Source organism: Parus major, chromosome 1 (genome assembly GCF_001522545.3).
Source record: "Parus major isolate Abel chromosome 1, Parus_major1.1, whole genome shotgun sequence".
Taxonomy (NCBI): domain Eukaryota; kingdom Metazoa; phylum Chordata; class Aves; order Passeriformes; family Paridae; genus Parus; species Parus major.
In genome coordinates, this window is record NC_031768.1 from 37,047,759 (window position 1) to 37,064,930 (window position 17,172).

At 38.3% G+C, this 17,172-nt stretch overlaps 1 protein-coding gene across 3 annotated transcripts; it reads right to left on the bottom strand.

Moving 5' to 3' along the window:
- Positions 1 to 1,049: 1,049 nt before the first annotated feature.
- LOC107205888 (DNA repair protein complementing XP-G cells) lies at positions 1,050 to 16,103 on the bottom strand. 3 transcript variants are annotated; one of them, XM_033513912.1, is made up of 15 exons: positions 15,772 to 16,103; positions 14,977 to 15,152; positions 14,362 to 14,477; positions 14,177 to 14,269; positions 13,369 to 13,429; positions 12,322 to 12,465; positions 11,256 to 11,463; positions 9,838 to 10,986; positions 9,223 to 9,455; positions 8,723 to 8,842; positions 6,956 to 7,169; positions 5,010 to 5,154; positions 4,014 to 4,214; positions 3,013 to 3,122; positions 1,050 to 1,708 (listed from the first exon to the last, which is right to left on the bottom strand). In XM_033513912.1, the coding sequence occupies exons 1-15, from the start codon at positions 15,857 to 15,859 to the stop codon at positions 1,665 to 1,667; spliced, it is 3,102 nt and encodes a 1,033-aa protein (XP_033369803.1). In that variant the 5' UTR covers positions 15,860 to 16,103; the 3' UTR covers positions 1,050 to 1,664. The 3 variants fall into 3 exon arrangements, with proteins under 3 accessions (XP_033369803.1, XP_015486453.1, XP_033369800.1); XM_015630967.3 differs by having other exon boundaries at positions 3,038 to 3,122; positions 15,772 to 16,088; XM_033513909.1 differs by lacking the exons at positions 14,362 to 14,477; positions 15,772 to 16,103 and having other exon boundaries at positions 3,038 to 3,122; positions 14,977 to 15,087.
- Between the last annotated feature and the right edge of the window lie 1,069 nt (positions 16,104 to 17,172).

A 17,172-nucleotide genomic window follows, 5' to 3' on the forward strand; every position in this document is an offset into this window, starting at 1 on the left:
CACTTACAAACAACTCACCAGGACCCGACACACACTTTTAATGTAAAATTCAGCAATGTTAATGAGTGATTTATGAAGTAGTGTGTGAAAAGACTGTGAATTTGCTTAAAATGTTACAATCTTTTAAAAAAGTAGTATCAAAAGGGATGACTTTTGCACAGTATAACTACACATGAAGCATTAGACGCCCTGCAATTGTAAGGGCCAAATCCCACCCAGTTCACCTCAGCCCCTTACCCATTTAGGGGAGGATAATGTCTCATCCAAAACTTGAACTTATGCACTTGGATTTCAAATAATGAAACAATGAGAAATGCAGTAGAAATATCAAACTAGGAAAAAAAAAAAAAAAGGCAAGAAGGACAAAAATGTAAGGTAAGAACACAAGACAGAATTCTGTGCTTTTCCACAATACACAGGAGCTGGAAATAAATTCTACATTCAGAGAAGAGAGGTGTCCCAAAAGTCTGAGCTTCACATAGCCCTACACAAATTAATCCAGCGTGAGTGCTGCAACCAGTAGATACCTCTGAACATCACCTTTGCAAACAAATACTGTATTTGGACACAGCCATGTAACTCCAAATCTAGAAATATGTCTTTTACATTCAGAACATGAACAATTATTATACAGCAGATTATAGAGGGACTTACTGTACTGCACGTTTTTTCCTTGAGATATTTTGAGGGTTTGGATCATCTGTCTCCAACAAACAGTATTATTTTGGGCAGAAAACTTTCAAGACAGGCTTAAGGAAGGGAAGAAAAGCAAAAAAATTGAACCTATTTTATTTCTCCCAACACCTAGAAACAACCCAAGTAATTTTCAGAATTTCATTTAAATTTGAATTTAAGGAAGCAACTGATTGCAGGTGATTTTAACAGCTCTATCAACTCAGTTAGAATGCAAATAAATGGACAATATGTTTTTGCTCAATTTTAAAATCTGAAGGCTGGAAACCTCTTACTCTTTCTGAGTGTGCTAAAATGAATGTTTTGTTTAGAATCACTTCTATTTAAGTCCTGGACAGAAAACACATGACAAAATGTATAACAAATAGGGATAATTTATTATATTTTAAAAATAATTCATTAGAATATTTACAAAGCTCAAGTCAGAAAAATCACAGTCTCTCTTTTTAATTTTTCTTTTCATTTAAGACATTTTCTTTCTTATTCCTCTCTTGCTTCGTGATTTCTTTTTTCTGCCTTCAAACACAGGTTTGGCAGTCACCATGACTACATTTCCCAGGTCTTCATCCTCACCACTTGAGCTACTGCACCTTTTTTTCTCTTTATGGTCTGCTGTCTCTGTTGCAGACATGTTTTTCCTCCTTTTGCTCTTGCCTAAACCTCTGCCTTCGGATTCCTCCACTGAGGAGTCACTAGAAGTTTCTGAAAGATGCAAATTTCCAACAAAACCACCTCCATATAAAAATTCTTTTCTGGAATCTGAATGTTTTCTTCTCTTTCCGCTCTGTACTTTTGTTGCTGCAGCTTGATTTGCACCACCTGTGGTACCTTCCCCTTTCTTTTTCCCAGGCTGTTTAAGTTCCAGCTCCATGACAGCGGTGGCCTCCTGAATTTCATCATCTGCTTCCTTTTCCTTTCTCTTCAGACAAGTCACAGCTCTGCGCAGTCTCTGACTTTTAATAGCTTGTTTCTCATGCTGTTCTAGTCTGAAGAATGAATCTATTCGAAGCTGAGTCTATCAGAAATAAAACAGAAAAGCAGTTGAGTATTTTTGTAACGGGAATTTGGTTGTTAGCTATATTATAAAGCATCTAAAACTAAAGCAGGACAAAGGAGTAATGAAATTAATACATATGCACATAGATGTGAACAATAAGATTCATCATTATAGTAATACCCATACTTTATAATAAATTAGGCAACAAGAACCTTTACAGAAATTAATAATTAGCAAACTCCAGGGAGATTTCATTCATTTTGTGCTACTAGAGATTCGACATATGTTGCTGTTGTCAACCCTAATACAGAGAATCTCTGTAGTACTCTTAAGTATGCCCTTACAAACACATCCTTAGCTTCCAGCTGTTAAAGCAGAATGTTTACTGAGTAAATGCTGTAAGTGCACTTTGCATTTGTGCCTCCAAGTGCAAGAACACGCAGGCTTTTGACTCCAGTTCACTGCAGCACATGCTGCTACAGTATAAAAACTGAAGGGTAGAACGAAAAGTCATCATACAATGTGGATTTGTGCTATTCAACCACAGCTAGGCTTTTTGCATAGGCTAAGCCAGTCCTCTACCTTTCCCCTAAAATTGTCTAAGAGAGACAGACACTTCCAAAGGATATTCCAGTCAACCTGAAATTATATGTATATAACTAGGGGGCTTTCACTTCACCCAGTGATACTGAGAACCTAGAACACTGGTTTAGACAAGATACCTATCTTGTGTATGTTAAAAGGAAAAATTAATCTGAAGTTGGGGATCAATTTTACAACCCCCTTTGACAGCTACCACAGTGGGCATCACTATTCATTTCAAGTGTTCATGAAGTTGACAGAACATTTACTTGGAAATTAGAGTAATATTATTAATGGACACTTGCTCAACAGTTCAGTCTGCATTCATCCTCAAAGGATGTGTACAGCATCAAAAAGGTAGTTTCACTCCACCAAAATCTATGGGGCACTTTTAAATATATTTTATAAAGTGTTTATAAAACTGTCCATCATCTTCTAAAAGTACTGAAGCTGTTTTAGGTAATTGTAGCTTCACTGTGTCCAGAAACAACAGCAGCCTGGACTTGAGATAGGTGCTTGATAGGTAAGGAAACTTGAAACCACTGTCTGAAATTATGCAGAGTCCCTCACAGCACACTCAAATCATACAGAAATGAAGTCTAGAGAAGCATGCTTAGAGACTTTAAAAGAAATAAATACAGCAAAAGATTAAAAACCAAAGCCCAGCTTCTGAGAAAGATACTCTACTGCAATGCCTTGCTGTTCTTTTTAAAATGCTGCTCTCACAATTTTCCAGTTACCCTTAAACCACAGGTAGATTTTCACCTGCTGCAAGTTCAGCTGTTTGATCACAGGCAAAAGGATTCCATCTATCTTCGTCCTAGTCCAGCCAAAGTGATCCTTGCAGAATGTGCAGAAAATTAAGGAACTTTACAGAATGGCTACTACCGGTATTTTGAAAACACATGAAATGAAAATTCCTGAGGTAAAAAATGTCTGGAGGAAAGCTGCTCCACTTTAAAGCTTTTTCTACTACAAAATCAGCCAAAAGACTCTTGGTTAAAACAACATATCACAATCACCCTGCTACATCTCCATTATTTGCACAACTTTTTCTCTAATAACATTTCCCAAAGTATGTCTTGGTGAAGATGGAACTCATTTTGGCTAAATGGTATTGCCATAACAAAAAATGCCTATTATAAATAGGCAAAAATAAACCTTATTTTTGCACTTGCACCTACCAAAAGTTTCATTTACTGTTTAAAACACTATTAGCTCTGCATTTATTGCCATTTACTTTTCAATAGTTCACTGCAGCTCAGACTGCAAATGAAGCAAAAAGTAGACATTAGTGGAAGAAATGCAGGGAATAACTAGGGATAAAGTGCAGACTGAAACACCACTTCTGTCTAGAACTCAAGACTTATTTGTGAAAAATGGCAAACATACAGAGGGAGTGTGCAAACAATCCCACTTGAAGAGGAGAAAGAGCCACAGGACAGTTAGAGAAATATAACAATTACAAAAATATAGTATCACAACAAACTAGTCAGTTCAGCTACAAGATTCTTTTTGCATGCAAAGTGAGGCAGTCCACTCTCTCAGGAGGGCAGAGCAGCCCTGACTGGCACACATGCATGGCTGCATTCCCTTCTGTTCTAGAGCTGGTCTCATTTTAGGGGAGCACATGCAGACAGGGCTTGGGGCCCCTCACAACAAAGAGATGTTAAGAACTTGACTCTCCATTACTGACTCCTTATGAACTTTGAGTACTTTCACCTAACAAGTAAAAGGATATTCTCTGATCTGCTCTACATTGGGCCTTCCCCAGGTGAATGAACCCCTTGACTCATCCACCACAGGCTTCAGGTATGCTTCTGCCACTGCTGGATTTGGGAAACCTGAATAAAGCTGTAGCTCCCGCAGTTTCTTCTTGACTTTGGTGTCATGTGGATTAGGCTTCGCTTTCTTACTCTTCTGAGCCTCATTCCACCACTCACTGAAAAACAGAGAAAATTATTAATTTGCCTCATAAAATAAAATTTGAAATATCAAGAGCCACCATGCTAATTTCAATAGCCTTAGTCTCCCTAGTTCAATTATTACAATATATTATGTAGAAAGATGGCCAAAGGGACAAAAAAAACCTTAAAAGTAGAAAAGACAAAACTTACACATTAAATGCAGCTATTGTAAGCCACAGTAGCAAATATCACCTAGATTCCCCATAAGCTGCTAAACAGAAGTCCCCAACTTCAGCCTCACTTGCAGAAGATGTTCCACACACAGTGATCATTTTTGGAGGTTTTTTGGTACGCAAGGAAAAGAAATGAAAAATAAAGTCTTCTAACCATCCTTGCCATTGCCATTACAGCTGCATTGGCCCTCCTACAAATCTTGTTCTTGCCCACACCCTACTTGTCTGCCTCCAGGTTAGACATTCCTCAATCAAGTCCTCTCTCTCTATGAGCAAGATACAGCAACCTCTCACCAACCCAAGAAGAATGAACCTCTGCTCCACTATGGATCCATGTCTCCAATAAACTCTGAGGCAGGTGAACAATTCTACAGCTGTTCTGCTGTCTTTGTCTCACTGTGATTGCTCTATCAACTTGTCACTTTACCTACTCATCATTCCAAATAGTGATATAAGGGAGTCATGTTTTACAGCCTACTTAGTCTCAATAATGATGGTCAGTGATGGCCTCATGTTTTGCTGTATGCTTAAGCATCAGAAAAGCTATTAATAATCACAATAAGGAGATCCAAAAAAGCAAATCACAATGAAGCATACGCAAATTTTAAGAGAGGTTCCAAGCCATGCCCAGGAAATTCATTTAAAATCTCCATCGCTGTTACAAAGCCAACATTTGGGATGCCCTCAGTGTAGTCACTTCCAAGCAAGTATGCCAAATTAATTAGCTTGCTTCTATCCAATCCTGAAAAAAAAAAAAAAGTGTATGGATTCATAATTTATTATCTTACAAAATAAAAACTATTATCAGAAAGTCAAAAATTGAAAGAAACACAAAGGCATTAACTCTATAAAATTATATTTAATTCAACATCAGAATTTGCTAAGGTATATTCTGGAGCAGTATCAATATACTCCTGCTAGCTCAAGCACCAGGAATTGTGCTAATTTGGCAAATATATTTTGCAAAAATGAAAATGTTACAATGGACATCAGGAGAAATTTTTTCATGGAAATGATTGTAAAACATTAGAATGGACTGTGCAGTGAGGTGCTGGAGTCACCCTCCCTGAAAGTGTTAAACAACTGGATGTGGCACTCAGTGCCATTGTCTAGTTAACAAGGTGGTGATCAGATAAACATTGGACTCAATCTTAGAGGTCTTTTTCAACTTAAATAATTCTGTGATTCTGTAATTTCAAAATTTGGGGTTGTTAAAAGATTTTTTTCTTTTCATTTATTAGATCCAGTTACTGTCCTGTTCTTATCTAATGCTGACCTGAATTGAGTAATGCCAGAATCAAGTAACATTCTGTTTGAATTCTAGTCCACAATTCCAATGCCTGATTCCTAGAAGGGCTTCTCAACTGGGAGCCTTTTTCTCTCTGCTGGTACAGCTACTAAATAGACCAGAAGAGCCTGTGAAACAGCCAGAAAGAAGGAAGAACTCAGCTGACCACTTCTATTTGATAGGCTATAAGGTCTAAGGCAACCAGACTGTTTTTAGTGACCAGCTTCAAGAGTTTAGATTTGAAAAAAAAAGTTTTTAAAAAATTCCATGCAGAAAAGGAGGTACATGAGTCTAAACACGCAAAGCAGGACAGACCATCATCATGCTAGTCATCATATCCATCAGCTGTCCAGACAGAGGAATTTCTGCAATGCATGGGAAAGGAGAAGCACAAGACTACAGAGGAATGTGACAAAAAGACTGATCATGACTATTTTTTCCCAATAAATAAAGATTTGGCCTAGCACATTAAAACCAGTTAAAATTCACAGACACGCTTTTACAGCAATCCTTTCCAATTAAGCTACAGTAGCATACTTAAGTAGGGGAAAAATATTTCATTCAGTTTGCTGGAAGAAACCAAAGCTGCATTTTTCACCACATAAAAATGTTATGAAATTTTACCTGCTATTATTTCAAAGTCTATAGCCTCTCAAATTGAAAATGTCAAAACTGATTTTAACACAGTTCTGCCCAAGACTTAAAGCAAGTTTAAATCAGCTCATATTTTGCCTAATACTCTGTGTGACACTGAAGCTTAGTAGTTCAACAAAATTGACCACAATTTGGTTAGACTAGCTCAAGAGCAATCAGATAGAAGAAAAAAAAATCTTTCAGTCTCAGCTATATGAAAAATGTTTTACACATATTCCAGATCCTCTTTTACTATACTACATCTCAGCATATCCAAAACTAACTTCCATTTCCAGAAGACTAAAAATCTGATGATATCAGAATATCATTTTCCCACCACATCAGAAAAGTCATGCCAACATTTACACAGAAACTGGTATAGCAGTTCATATCTCCAGCCTTGATGATCATTACACTAACTCAGTATATTAAATGCAGCTGGTCTGCAAATTCAGGAGTGTCATCTGGCAGTAAAACAGCAACCTAACTGAATGGCTTTAGAGACTCTTCAAAGAACAGACACTAAATAAGAGACACAAAATTCTGTAGAAAATACAAACAGACAGATAACAGATTTCTCCTGTTAAAGACTGTGTTTAACAAATCAGTCCCTGAAGCTTACCTAGCTCGTTCTGAAAGTCAGCATACTGATAATATTCTACATATTTGTTCTGACTGAAGAAATTTTTATAAACATGTCGTGCACCAAACAACCAAACATCACTGTCATCAGTGATTGTCCCAGAGGTCTGATCAGTAAGGTCCAATATGGCACACTGTGCCTCTGCCTCCATCGGAGCTTCGATATATGGAATGCCAAACAGACGGAGGAGCTCCTGAGGGATGGAAGGAAAAGAGTTAATATTTCATCTAAAGAGTTAACTTCTAATACACTTCTGCTTGATTCAGAACCACTAGATTCACACTTGGGAGTTATTTAATATTTGACAACAAACCTTAAACTCCTGGTAAAAAGCGCCTAGTTCAGTTAAGTCAAGGGGGAATCCCCACTCAACTGCTCTCAAACAGACAGTGCCATATAAGTCAAGCGCTACTTGAGCACACTTTTACCACACAGTTTGAGAACCTGCCATCTTAATTACACAAGCATACTTAAGTATTGTTTTGCACAGCAAGGAGAAAACTCCATGCATCACAAATTAAGTGGGCTTCATGAGAGCAAGATGCAGATTAAATATAAAAAGTGAAATAAAAAACAAATCGTATTTAAGGAAAAGATTAGGTCATCACTTCATCTAAGAAAGTAGTATGAAAGCATACAAGAAACATTCATATCAAGCAGGAAACAGTGGGAACACTGATCATTCCTTGGATAGTATTTTGATATGCTTTTATTTTGATGCATTTTTGCTTTTATGGGATACACTACACAACCTCAGTTAAATATCCCAGATGCACTAGGTTTACAGGTTTACAGGCTTGTGCTAGTTACATAGGTCTGAACGATGTCCTTCACTCAGGTGGCTTTTGAGGCATGACAGAATCACTCTCAAGACTTTAAAATTTTTACTGTAATTAAGAATAAAAGCACAAGATCAAAAGACAACTATAATGGTGTGCCTATGATTACATGGCACATGCTACAAAAGCAATCTACTGGCCTTTAAAAAAATCACCTGAAGAAACAAGTATGTGCAAATATTTAACCAAGATTTAATATGATTTTGAAACTACCTGTCACATTAAGACAAAAAAAAAAATAAATACAAGCATTTACATATTTCTCAGAATTAATTTGTTCATAAGTTTATTTTTGTATAATTTGCATAGTTTGTGCATAAGTTTATTACATCGCAGACAGTATCACTAGTCTACTCTATTATGGGTTTGTTAACCTAAACACATTGTATTAAACATCAAAACATTTGACACAGAAGTAAGAGGCTTATTCAGGCATTACTGGTGAGATTCATTCAAATTGTTTACTCAGGGCATAAACTATACAGACTCCTTGTAATTTTTTAACTTTTTAATTTCCCTGGGGGAAATCACAGTTTACTTAATACACAGACTGCATCGATTCTTTGCTGCTGAATATAGCTTCCAAGTATTTTTTGTTAATTTTGCACCTTTCACAAAAAACAGGCCAAGATAAAACTGGCCCAACTTTTAAAAGTGATTATATATTATATATTTATACTGATTTATCCATATTATTATTTTATAATGTTATCACGCTTATTTGAAATAGTTGGAATTCAAGATCACCTCAACACTTTCAAATATTTTAAATCAAGCAAACTGAAGAAAACAAGCTCCTAAGAGGAGAAAAAAAGTGACTTATAACTAAGCAAAATTACTAACAGCTTTTGAGTAAATGACTGGGGTGGAGGAAGGAAACAAATCAAAATGACTCAATAAATACTACCTGGCTTTCCAAGAACATCTGTCCTGTTACAGAAGCAGCAACACGTTCCTGCTGCTGTTTTTGAGACTGAAGCATATTCTGCTCAGCAGAAAGGTCCTTTTCTAATTCTTCTAGTTCTTCCTGAAAATATAAACCAAGATTTTTATTATTTCAACAATTCAGGTATACTTAGTAAAGCACAAAGTCTCCAAGTAGTTATTCTGGTATTCTATGTTCCATTAATTCACACTAGGAAGTTGTTACAGCTTCTCTAATGCAGCAAATTGTAAGACCAAAGATGGTCTAGTCATCAATTTGCTAAAACCTTGAAGTTTTCTTTTGATTTTAGGGAGATTATGATTAACCACCTTTAAAGAAAGATCAGTTCCCATACAATTAGATACCTATGTATCTATGAGAAAGCAATGAAACAATAAGAAGCTGTTCAATAGTTTTTCCTTAATAACTATTTGAAGACAAAATGCTCCATTACAAGCTCAAAACAAGAAACAACAAGTTACCAAACTGATGTCTTGCCACTCATCCACTGCACTTTTATCATCAGCTTCTTTTTCAGCATTCTGAGTGTTTCCCAACTGCACCTCATCAGACTTCTTCAGCAAGTCCAGTGTGAAAACATCAGGTCTGTCTGTCTCCACTTCTGGAAGTGTTGGTTCATCACCCATTTCTTCATCATATTTAGTAGGAAACTCAGCCTCATTACTGACCTCAGCATCCACTTCAATAAAGCTTCCTATCAAAGGAAGATAAAGACTTGTACATATTTTTAATTTGGGCAATGACTTTTTTTTTTTTTTTTTCCTATATGCAATAGATAAATATAAGGATTGTGAAATTACATAAATCAAGTGGCTGTCTGGTTAATTAATACACCAGTTAAATTCAATGTACACAACATGCTTTCCTGACTCTCCATATTCTGTACCCAGGCTTCAATGATAAAATGTGACACCAAGGGGAAAAACATAGCTCAGATTTTCATCCTGCCTCCTATATATGTGGGAGTGGATGCATTTTTAAACATTTCTTACTAAGAGAAAAGGTTAGCTTCAACTGACTACAAATACAATATTTTCCTATTTTCTTATCCTTTTACACAATCAAAAAGCACATACCATCAGAATCACTATCTTCGGACTGTGATATGCCTTCTCTTTCCTCCTTAGGATCTCTTGCTCCTGGAAAAACTCTAGTAACCCCAGATATATTCTCCTCTGTTTGTGAAATTACTTCCTGGGTATTTTCAGAAATTTTCACATTTTCCTCATTTTTAGAAAGGTCTGTTGTTTCAGCACAACTCAAAGCATCTATACCAGTTTGCTCAGGGGAACAACGTGGCTTCTGCAAACACAAATTCATATCCTTATCTCCCAGAGACTTTAAGTCCATTTTGGAACCATTTTGTTCCTTGTCTAAGTCTTCTTTGTCGTTTCTAGTATCATTATTATAAGAATAATTTTCAGCTCTGGATATACTGGTATCATTTGGTGAAATATGATTTTTGGAACCATTTTCTTCCTTGTCTACATCTTCTTTGTCTTTTATAGTATTGTCAATATAAGTTTCAGCTCTGGATATACTGATGTCCTTGGGTGCAATATGATTTTCCGAATAATTTTCTTCTTTGTCTATATCTTCTTTGCCTTTTCTAATATTTTCAATAGCAGAGTAATTTTCATTTCTGAATACACCAGCGTCCTTGGGTGTAATATGATTTTTTTCTAACTCCTGACCCTTTTGTTTAAATTCAGCATCTTGCATAGTCACTTGGATTGATGAATGAATTGCAGCTGTAGGAATGTTTGTTCCCTCCTTAACTTCAGGAATCTGCTCTTCCTCATCTGAGCTATTAAGCAGAAAATCCTTCCTTTCAGGTCTTTCTGACAGCACTCCATCAGTTGGAGCAGTAACAACTTCCTCCCCTTTATCATCTTCACTCAGAGCTTGCTGAATTGCCCGCAGTGTTCTTGGAGATACACTGCCTTCCTCTGACGCAAATTGGTCCACGTTCAATTGTCCTGCATCCAGTTCTTCTTCTGAGCTGCTTTCCACCATGGCTGCCCGGATAGCAAGCAAAGTCCGAGGAGAGGGGGGTGCTGCCACCACATTGTCATCTTCCTCTGTCTGCTTCCTGTCAGATGCAGGCAGCTTTGCATTAGCAGGAGATTCACTGATTTTATTTAATTTAGTCAAATCATGCATTTTTGATGAGGGTCCTGCAGTAGCTTCCAAGTCTCTACTCATAGCTTCTTTTGCTTGAATACCTGAAAGAAAGTTTTGTGTAGAAAATACTGCTTTATAATAACATTCCATTTTACATAATGAACATCATTATATAAAGATTATTAAACCACTTTTCTACAGTTTTACAGGTCATAGTTAATGACATGTAACAGTAATGCAGATTTCATCCAAAGGACTGGCCACGTGCACCCATAAACAATATTCAGGTTTTTCTTAAAACTGCCAGTTTTAAGTGTGACAGAGTGCACACTCCAAAAAACAGGTTTTACAAAATTAAGACCCGACATACCCTTTATCAGAATATAGTGAGAAGTCTCTTCAGAGACCACCCTCCTTGATTCCACTTCTTTCACAAAACCACCTTCATTTTCATATTGTGTTTGGATTTCACCCGAGTGTTGTTGATTCATTTCTTTTTGTACATTTTCTATGCACCGATTGAGGTTGCTTTTTTTAAGCAAACCCCTAAGCTGGTACTGGGAAAAGTCATTGGAGTCCTCAAAAAAAACAAAACAAAAAACAAAACAACACAAACAAGTCAATTGAAATAAAACACCCCTTTTAAGAAAGTTCATTTCCCACATTCTGGAAGAGTGTGGGAATTCTTTCAAGAGCTCATTTACGCAGCTACATTTGTATTTCACTGGATGCTGCACTCCAAAGCAACAGCAATACTATACTGGTAACAAACAATTCTAAAAGGTACGAGTAGTTCTGACTGCTGGCTAAACATGAGATCTCATTTTTGAGACCACCAAAACTTAGCTGGTTATCAGAGCTCACATTCGCCGTAAAAAAAATGCAATTAAAAGAGAATTCCCACGTGGATCATTTTAAAATTATGGTTCTCGGCTTCCACTTGGACACAAGCCTTCATTTGATCGGATGTATATTGTACTTTCAAAACCTCATTGTAGAAGTGGAACTATAGGATTTCCCATTTTTGTCTGAACAGCTTCAACACATCTGCCTAAGTTACAAAAGCCTTTTCCCAGCTGCCAGCTCCTCTAACAACATGAGGGTTTAGAATCCAAGCTGTGTTCATTCTGCCTGGTTCATCCACACCAGTAGCAAGGGTCATTATGCCCCAGTCTCAGGCATTATGCTGATGAGGCATGAAACACAGCATGATTTTTAACATTTCTGCCAAACTGAATTAGCTCTTCTAACTTTAGTGGAAATCAAGAAATAAGGCTGCTAAGAGTCATTATCTCATTGGATTTTTTTTCTCCTCAAGGTAACACCTCTTATTAAATAGTCCAGGGTGTAAAGATTTCCAGATGTAGTACCCTTTCTTCATTTGCATTATGGCAATAGCTCCATTCCAATGCCTTGAAAGCTATTTTAAATATTACCTCTGGCATTGCTTCAAACAATGTTCTTCGTCGCTTTGTAAGTTCTTTAAGATCAGTCAAGATCTCATGTTTTATTTCTGGAGGCAGCTTGTGGAAATCTTCTGATTCAATATCTACAGAATACGGATTTTCACATAACTGTTCCTATAAAAGCAGAAAACAATACTTATTTTGTATTGCTGCACAACAAAAATAATAAAATATTTAGAGCATCATTCCAAACAAAACAAAAGAAAACCACGTGAACTTTGTTGGTATTTCCCATATAGAGAAGAAAATAAGAAAAAAAAAGTAACTACAATGTAACAAAAAAATGTTAAGTACCCCATTGATGTATACCATATAGAGAAACTTTATTTTATTCTTTTTACAAAAAGATACTTAGTATAAACCACTAAAACAGGTCATATAGGCTCAGCTACTCTGAGTTTATCCTTTCAAAGGGTTCTCATTCCTTCTGAATGAGAACTTCAAAGATAAACAGTCTTTCCAAGAGCTTCTTCTTTTTTTTTCCCCCATGGATGAAAGCAGAGATAATTTTATTATGTATTATGTCTTCTTCTTAGGTTATCTATTTCTTTTTCTCTTCCTATCAGATCAGCACATCAGAAGCAAAACCAGAATTTATCTGTGACAACTCAAGGACTGTAGTGTTTCAACTTCAGTTCATATTTGGAGAAGCATAGGAATTTTGTTAAATATGCTGTCTTTTACATGCATCTCCATGTGCACAAATGCATGCTTTCACCTGCATTGCTACAAAAAACAATGTCTTCTCCATATGTTCAGAGGAAGTAGCAAAAAGGAAAAAAAAAGGATACCACAAGAATTTTCTGTTCTGCTGTATTCTAGTGGAGAAATGACATTTATATTCCCTCATTAAAAGGAATTCTTAGAGTACTGAAAATTAACTTGTTTGCTTATAACCAATACCATAGTAAGACCTATATCTCAAAATAATGGGATTTTTTAAGATTTTTGTCTTTTAAGCATTGCACATGAATGTGAGGATTGTTCACAGTAACAAGGCAACTAGGTTGCACTTACTTGCAACATCTTTCTTTGGCTCATTCTCATTTGCCATTCTTTTTCTTCCTCCTCCTCTGAGCTAAAAATCACAAAGAGAAAACAAAAGGTGTAGATATTTACTCAGGAAAACAGAGTTTCTATTTTAAGCAAGAAGTCATTATCCATATGCCTTTGCTGGTCAAGTACAAAATTATGCAGCGTCAAACACACACACATATATTTATACACACACACATAAACATGCACAGGTCAAAAAAGATTTGAACAGAAAGTAAGAAGGCAAACTTATATCAGCTAAAACTAGATGAAGACAACTGCCTCTATTTAGATCATGGCACAATTCTTACTTGGTCAGCATTTGAAGTATATAAAAGTAGAGATGTGCAAAGAGAAACCTACAGAGCAGCTTCATGTTCTCAGTGTTATTTAAGAAGATGCCACAAGTGTGACAAGTATGGACAAAGCCTGCTGAACATGTCAACACAAACAGAATCAAGCTGCCACACCCAAGCTAGAACAATCAGTCCCATTTAGTCATATGGACATAGCCTTAGTGACTGAGTTAGAACTTTCATCCTTATACATGAATCCAGTGTAGAAATTTAATCTGTGGGCTGAAAGCTTCTGTTACTTTCCCATAAATAACTAGGAGGCTTCTGTATCCAAAAAGAAACTGAGACAAAATATAAATTAAAGAAATATACTTTATATATATATTACAGCGTCTTATAGATCAAAGGCCTTTCATCAGCATCAAAAAATGTGGTTTATACTTTTACCAAGTTTATTAAAAGCCTTTTAAGCTTTTTTTCTTAATTCTACCTACCTATTCTTCTCTTCATCCTCTAAAGCAGGCAATACATACATATCATCAACTCTTTCTCTTCGAACTTGTGTAATACTGGGCAAAGCTTCATTGCTTGGGGAAAAAAAAAGAAAAACAAAACAGCAATTAACAGCTTCAAAAAGACTGTCACTTTTAAGCAAGGGAAAAATAATTTTTATTCTTGCCTTTTGCCTGTAAGAGCAGTTTTGATAACATGTCTCTTCAAAAGTGTTTTCAAGAGTTTCTCTGTAGTTTTCCTGGAATCATTGATAGCAATTTCCTTTCTTTGTCTTCGCTTAGCCTATGAAAATAAGAGTAACACCAACATTTGGTGGCATGATGAAGATGCACATCCAGTGAACCCCTGTTAAAATCCTGTGTGCTGAGCCTATGAGCTGCTCCTAACTCATCCTACACCAAGGGGGACAGAGTCTTCAGAGCCTCTAAAACTATGTTTGTTTCCTCTGTGGGACTCAGGAACAGCTTTCAGCTTCTGGGTACAAACACCTGCAGAGCTGCATTCAGGTCCATTCTGGAGCACAAGCCAGGCTTTTGAAATCATCCACTTTTCTGCAACCTGGCTCCCCTGCAAATCAAACATGCCTGGTTTAAAGAAGCACTGCTGCATGCTCCAAGCTAACCCAGGCTGGGACTGCAAAGGACACCTGTACAGCAGTGGACTTCAATCCTCCATCCCCACAGCTCAGAAACATAAGCAGAGCAACAGGAAGGAAATCAAAACAGGTTGCTTACTATGACATACAGCAATTTACACTGCAATAACTCACTAAGGTACTTACCAAGGTTTGTCTCTTCAGAAGAGGTGCCTCTCCATCAAAAACAAAAACGGGTCGAATCCGGAAAAACAGTAACTTGCAGAGTCGATGAAACAGAGTGAGCAGGTGAGCATTCCGTACAGAAATACCACCACGATCTCTGGCTCCCTTTATTGCTTGGTTCAACCAAATACTGATATCTTAAAGAATCGTTGAGAGGAAAAAAATATGCTCTTTTACACATATACCACATAAAAGTTCCTATTAAGCGCACAGATTTGACTGAGTGGCTTTTACCCACAGCTCCAAGCTTGTCTTATCAAAATCAAGAATATCCAAATAGTTAAGAACTTGGAAGAAGAATATATTATTGCCCCTATTGCCCTGCACAAAAAGCAGAGTTGAAGCAGAAGTGCAGCAAATACCTCCACAGTTATTTTGACAGGTAAATGAAAGGTAACTTCCTTCCACATCTTTCCAGCATTTAACCAAGTATACAGGGCAGGAAAGCTGATGTGTAAGTATAAAACTTCTTCATCTTGTAGTCCTACTGAGAGCAGCATATTTATTTATAAACTGCAAAATTCTATAGTCCAACACATGTACAAAGAACCTACTAAAATAAGTCTGTTTTTTTTAAAGATGAAAATAAAAAAGCTTAACATTTCACATATTATAAAGCAAAACTTCCACTTACCAAAATGTAGCCAATTTAAATGTAATAATAATAATATTAAAATAACCACTTATAAATAAGGGAAATAGTTAAAACAATCTCTCTTGCGACTTCGGTTCCCCAGCTTTACTTTTAAAGGATACCAACAGCAAGAATTTTCCCTTCCAGCGTTTCCGGGTTTATGGGTCTCCCGGTGCATTCAAGCAGCTTCCAAAGTCCTTGAACTCCCATTGTGCTTCCTTAGCTGCTTTGAGCGAAAATCTATGAGGCACAAAAGAAGGAATAACCCAAAGATTATGCGGCCCACGACTGCTTTATTAATTTAGACAGAAATAAGGTGACAGCCGCTCGGGCCGGGATAGGCAGAGGCAGAGGCAGGGGCAGGGACGGGGGCAGGGGCAGGGACGGGGGGGTGGCGATCCCGGACCCAGGGCCGGCAGGGGATGCCGGCGCAGGGACGCGGCAGGAAGGCCCCACCAGTCCCCGAGCGCCGGCCCCGCCCGGCGCTGCCCCGCGGGCCGCCGGGAGCCGCAGTGCGCGGGGCGGGGCCGGCGCAGGGCCCGGCCCGGGAGCAGCCGCCCGCAGCCCGCCCCGGGGGCAGCCGCCCGCAGCCCGCTCCGCACACCGGGGCCGGCCGGCTCCCCCCGCCCTTTCTCCGGATCCTGAGGGCGGCGGGCTTCTCGGCTGCCTGGAGGAGAGCGTAGTAGCAAGCAGCAGAGAATAACAGAATGTTATGTTGGAAAAGATCTCTGAGATCATCGAGTCCAACCTGTGACCGAACGCCCCTGTCAACTAGACCGTGATCGAAGTGCCACGTCCAGTCTAAACGCTCCTGGGACGGTAACTGCATCAGCCCCCTAGGCAGTCCCTTCTAATATCTAATCACCCTTTCTGTGAAGAAATGTCCATATGTCCAGCCTAAATCTCACCAGGCTCAGCTTGAGGCCATTTCCTCTCATGCTGTCGTTTGTTACCCGGGAGAAGAGGCCGACCCCCTCCTGGCTACAGACGCCTGTCAGGTGGCTGTAGAGGGTGATAAGGTCACTAACAGCGCCCTCAGCTGCTCCTCACAAGACTTGTGCTCCAGAGCCTTTATCAACTCCAATGCCCTTCTCTGGTTGGAGAATGGAAAAAGTCTCCTATCCCAGAACAAAATCCCACAAGGCAGACAAAAGTAGTCCTATTTTTCCTACCCCCGAACACGATTTCCCCTGCAGTCTGTACTCTCTGCTCTGCCCCGACCACAGCCCCAGTGCCCCTCGCTGCAGGTACCCAACCACCCGGGCAGCCCTAGGCAAAGCTCCCTGCAGCGCAACCCCAAGAACATGCACCTGGCTCCTGCTAATGCTGGAAGAACCCATTTCTACATACTCTGTGGATGAAGTGTGACAGCCTCCAACCCAAGAGCAAAATAAATGGAAAACCAGAATTTAATCCCAACCTATGTAAGCAGAACAGCGAGCTACCATCAGAGGATAGACTGTTTCTCAGTGTAACTCTCATTATCAAGCAAAAGCTATGAGACTCACATGTAACTCTGGCTA

Coding starts and splice junctions, on each gene's coding strand:
- LOC107205888 (XM_015630967.3), bottom strand. CDS start 15,859: ATGGGAGTTCAAGGACTTTGGAAGCTGCTTGAATGCACCGGGAGACCC. Junction 9,456..9,837: donor CGAAGATAGTGATTCTGATG/GTATGTGCTTTT, acceptor TTCCTTTGATAG/GAAGCTTTATTGAAGTGGAT. Junction 3,123..4,013: donor AATGTAGAGCAGATCAGAGA/ATATCCTTTTAC, acceptor AATTTTCTGCAC/ATTCTGCAAGGATCACTTTG.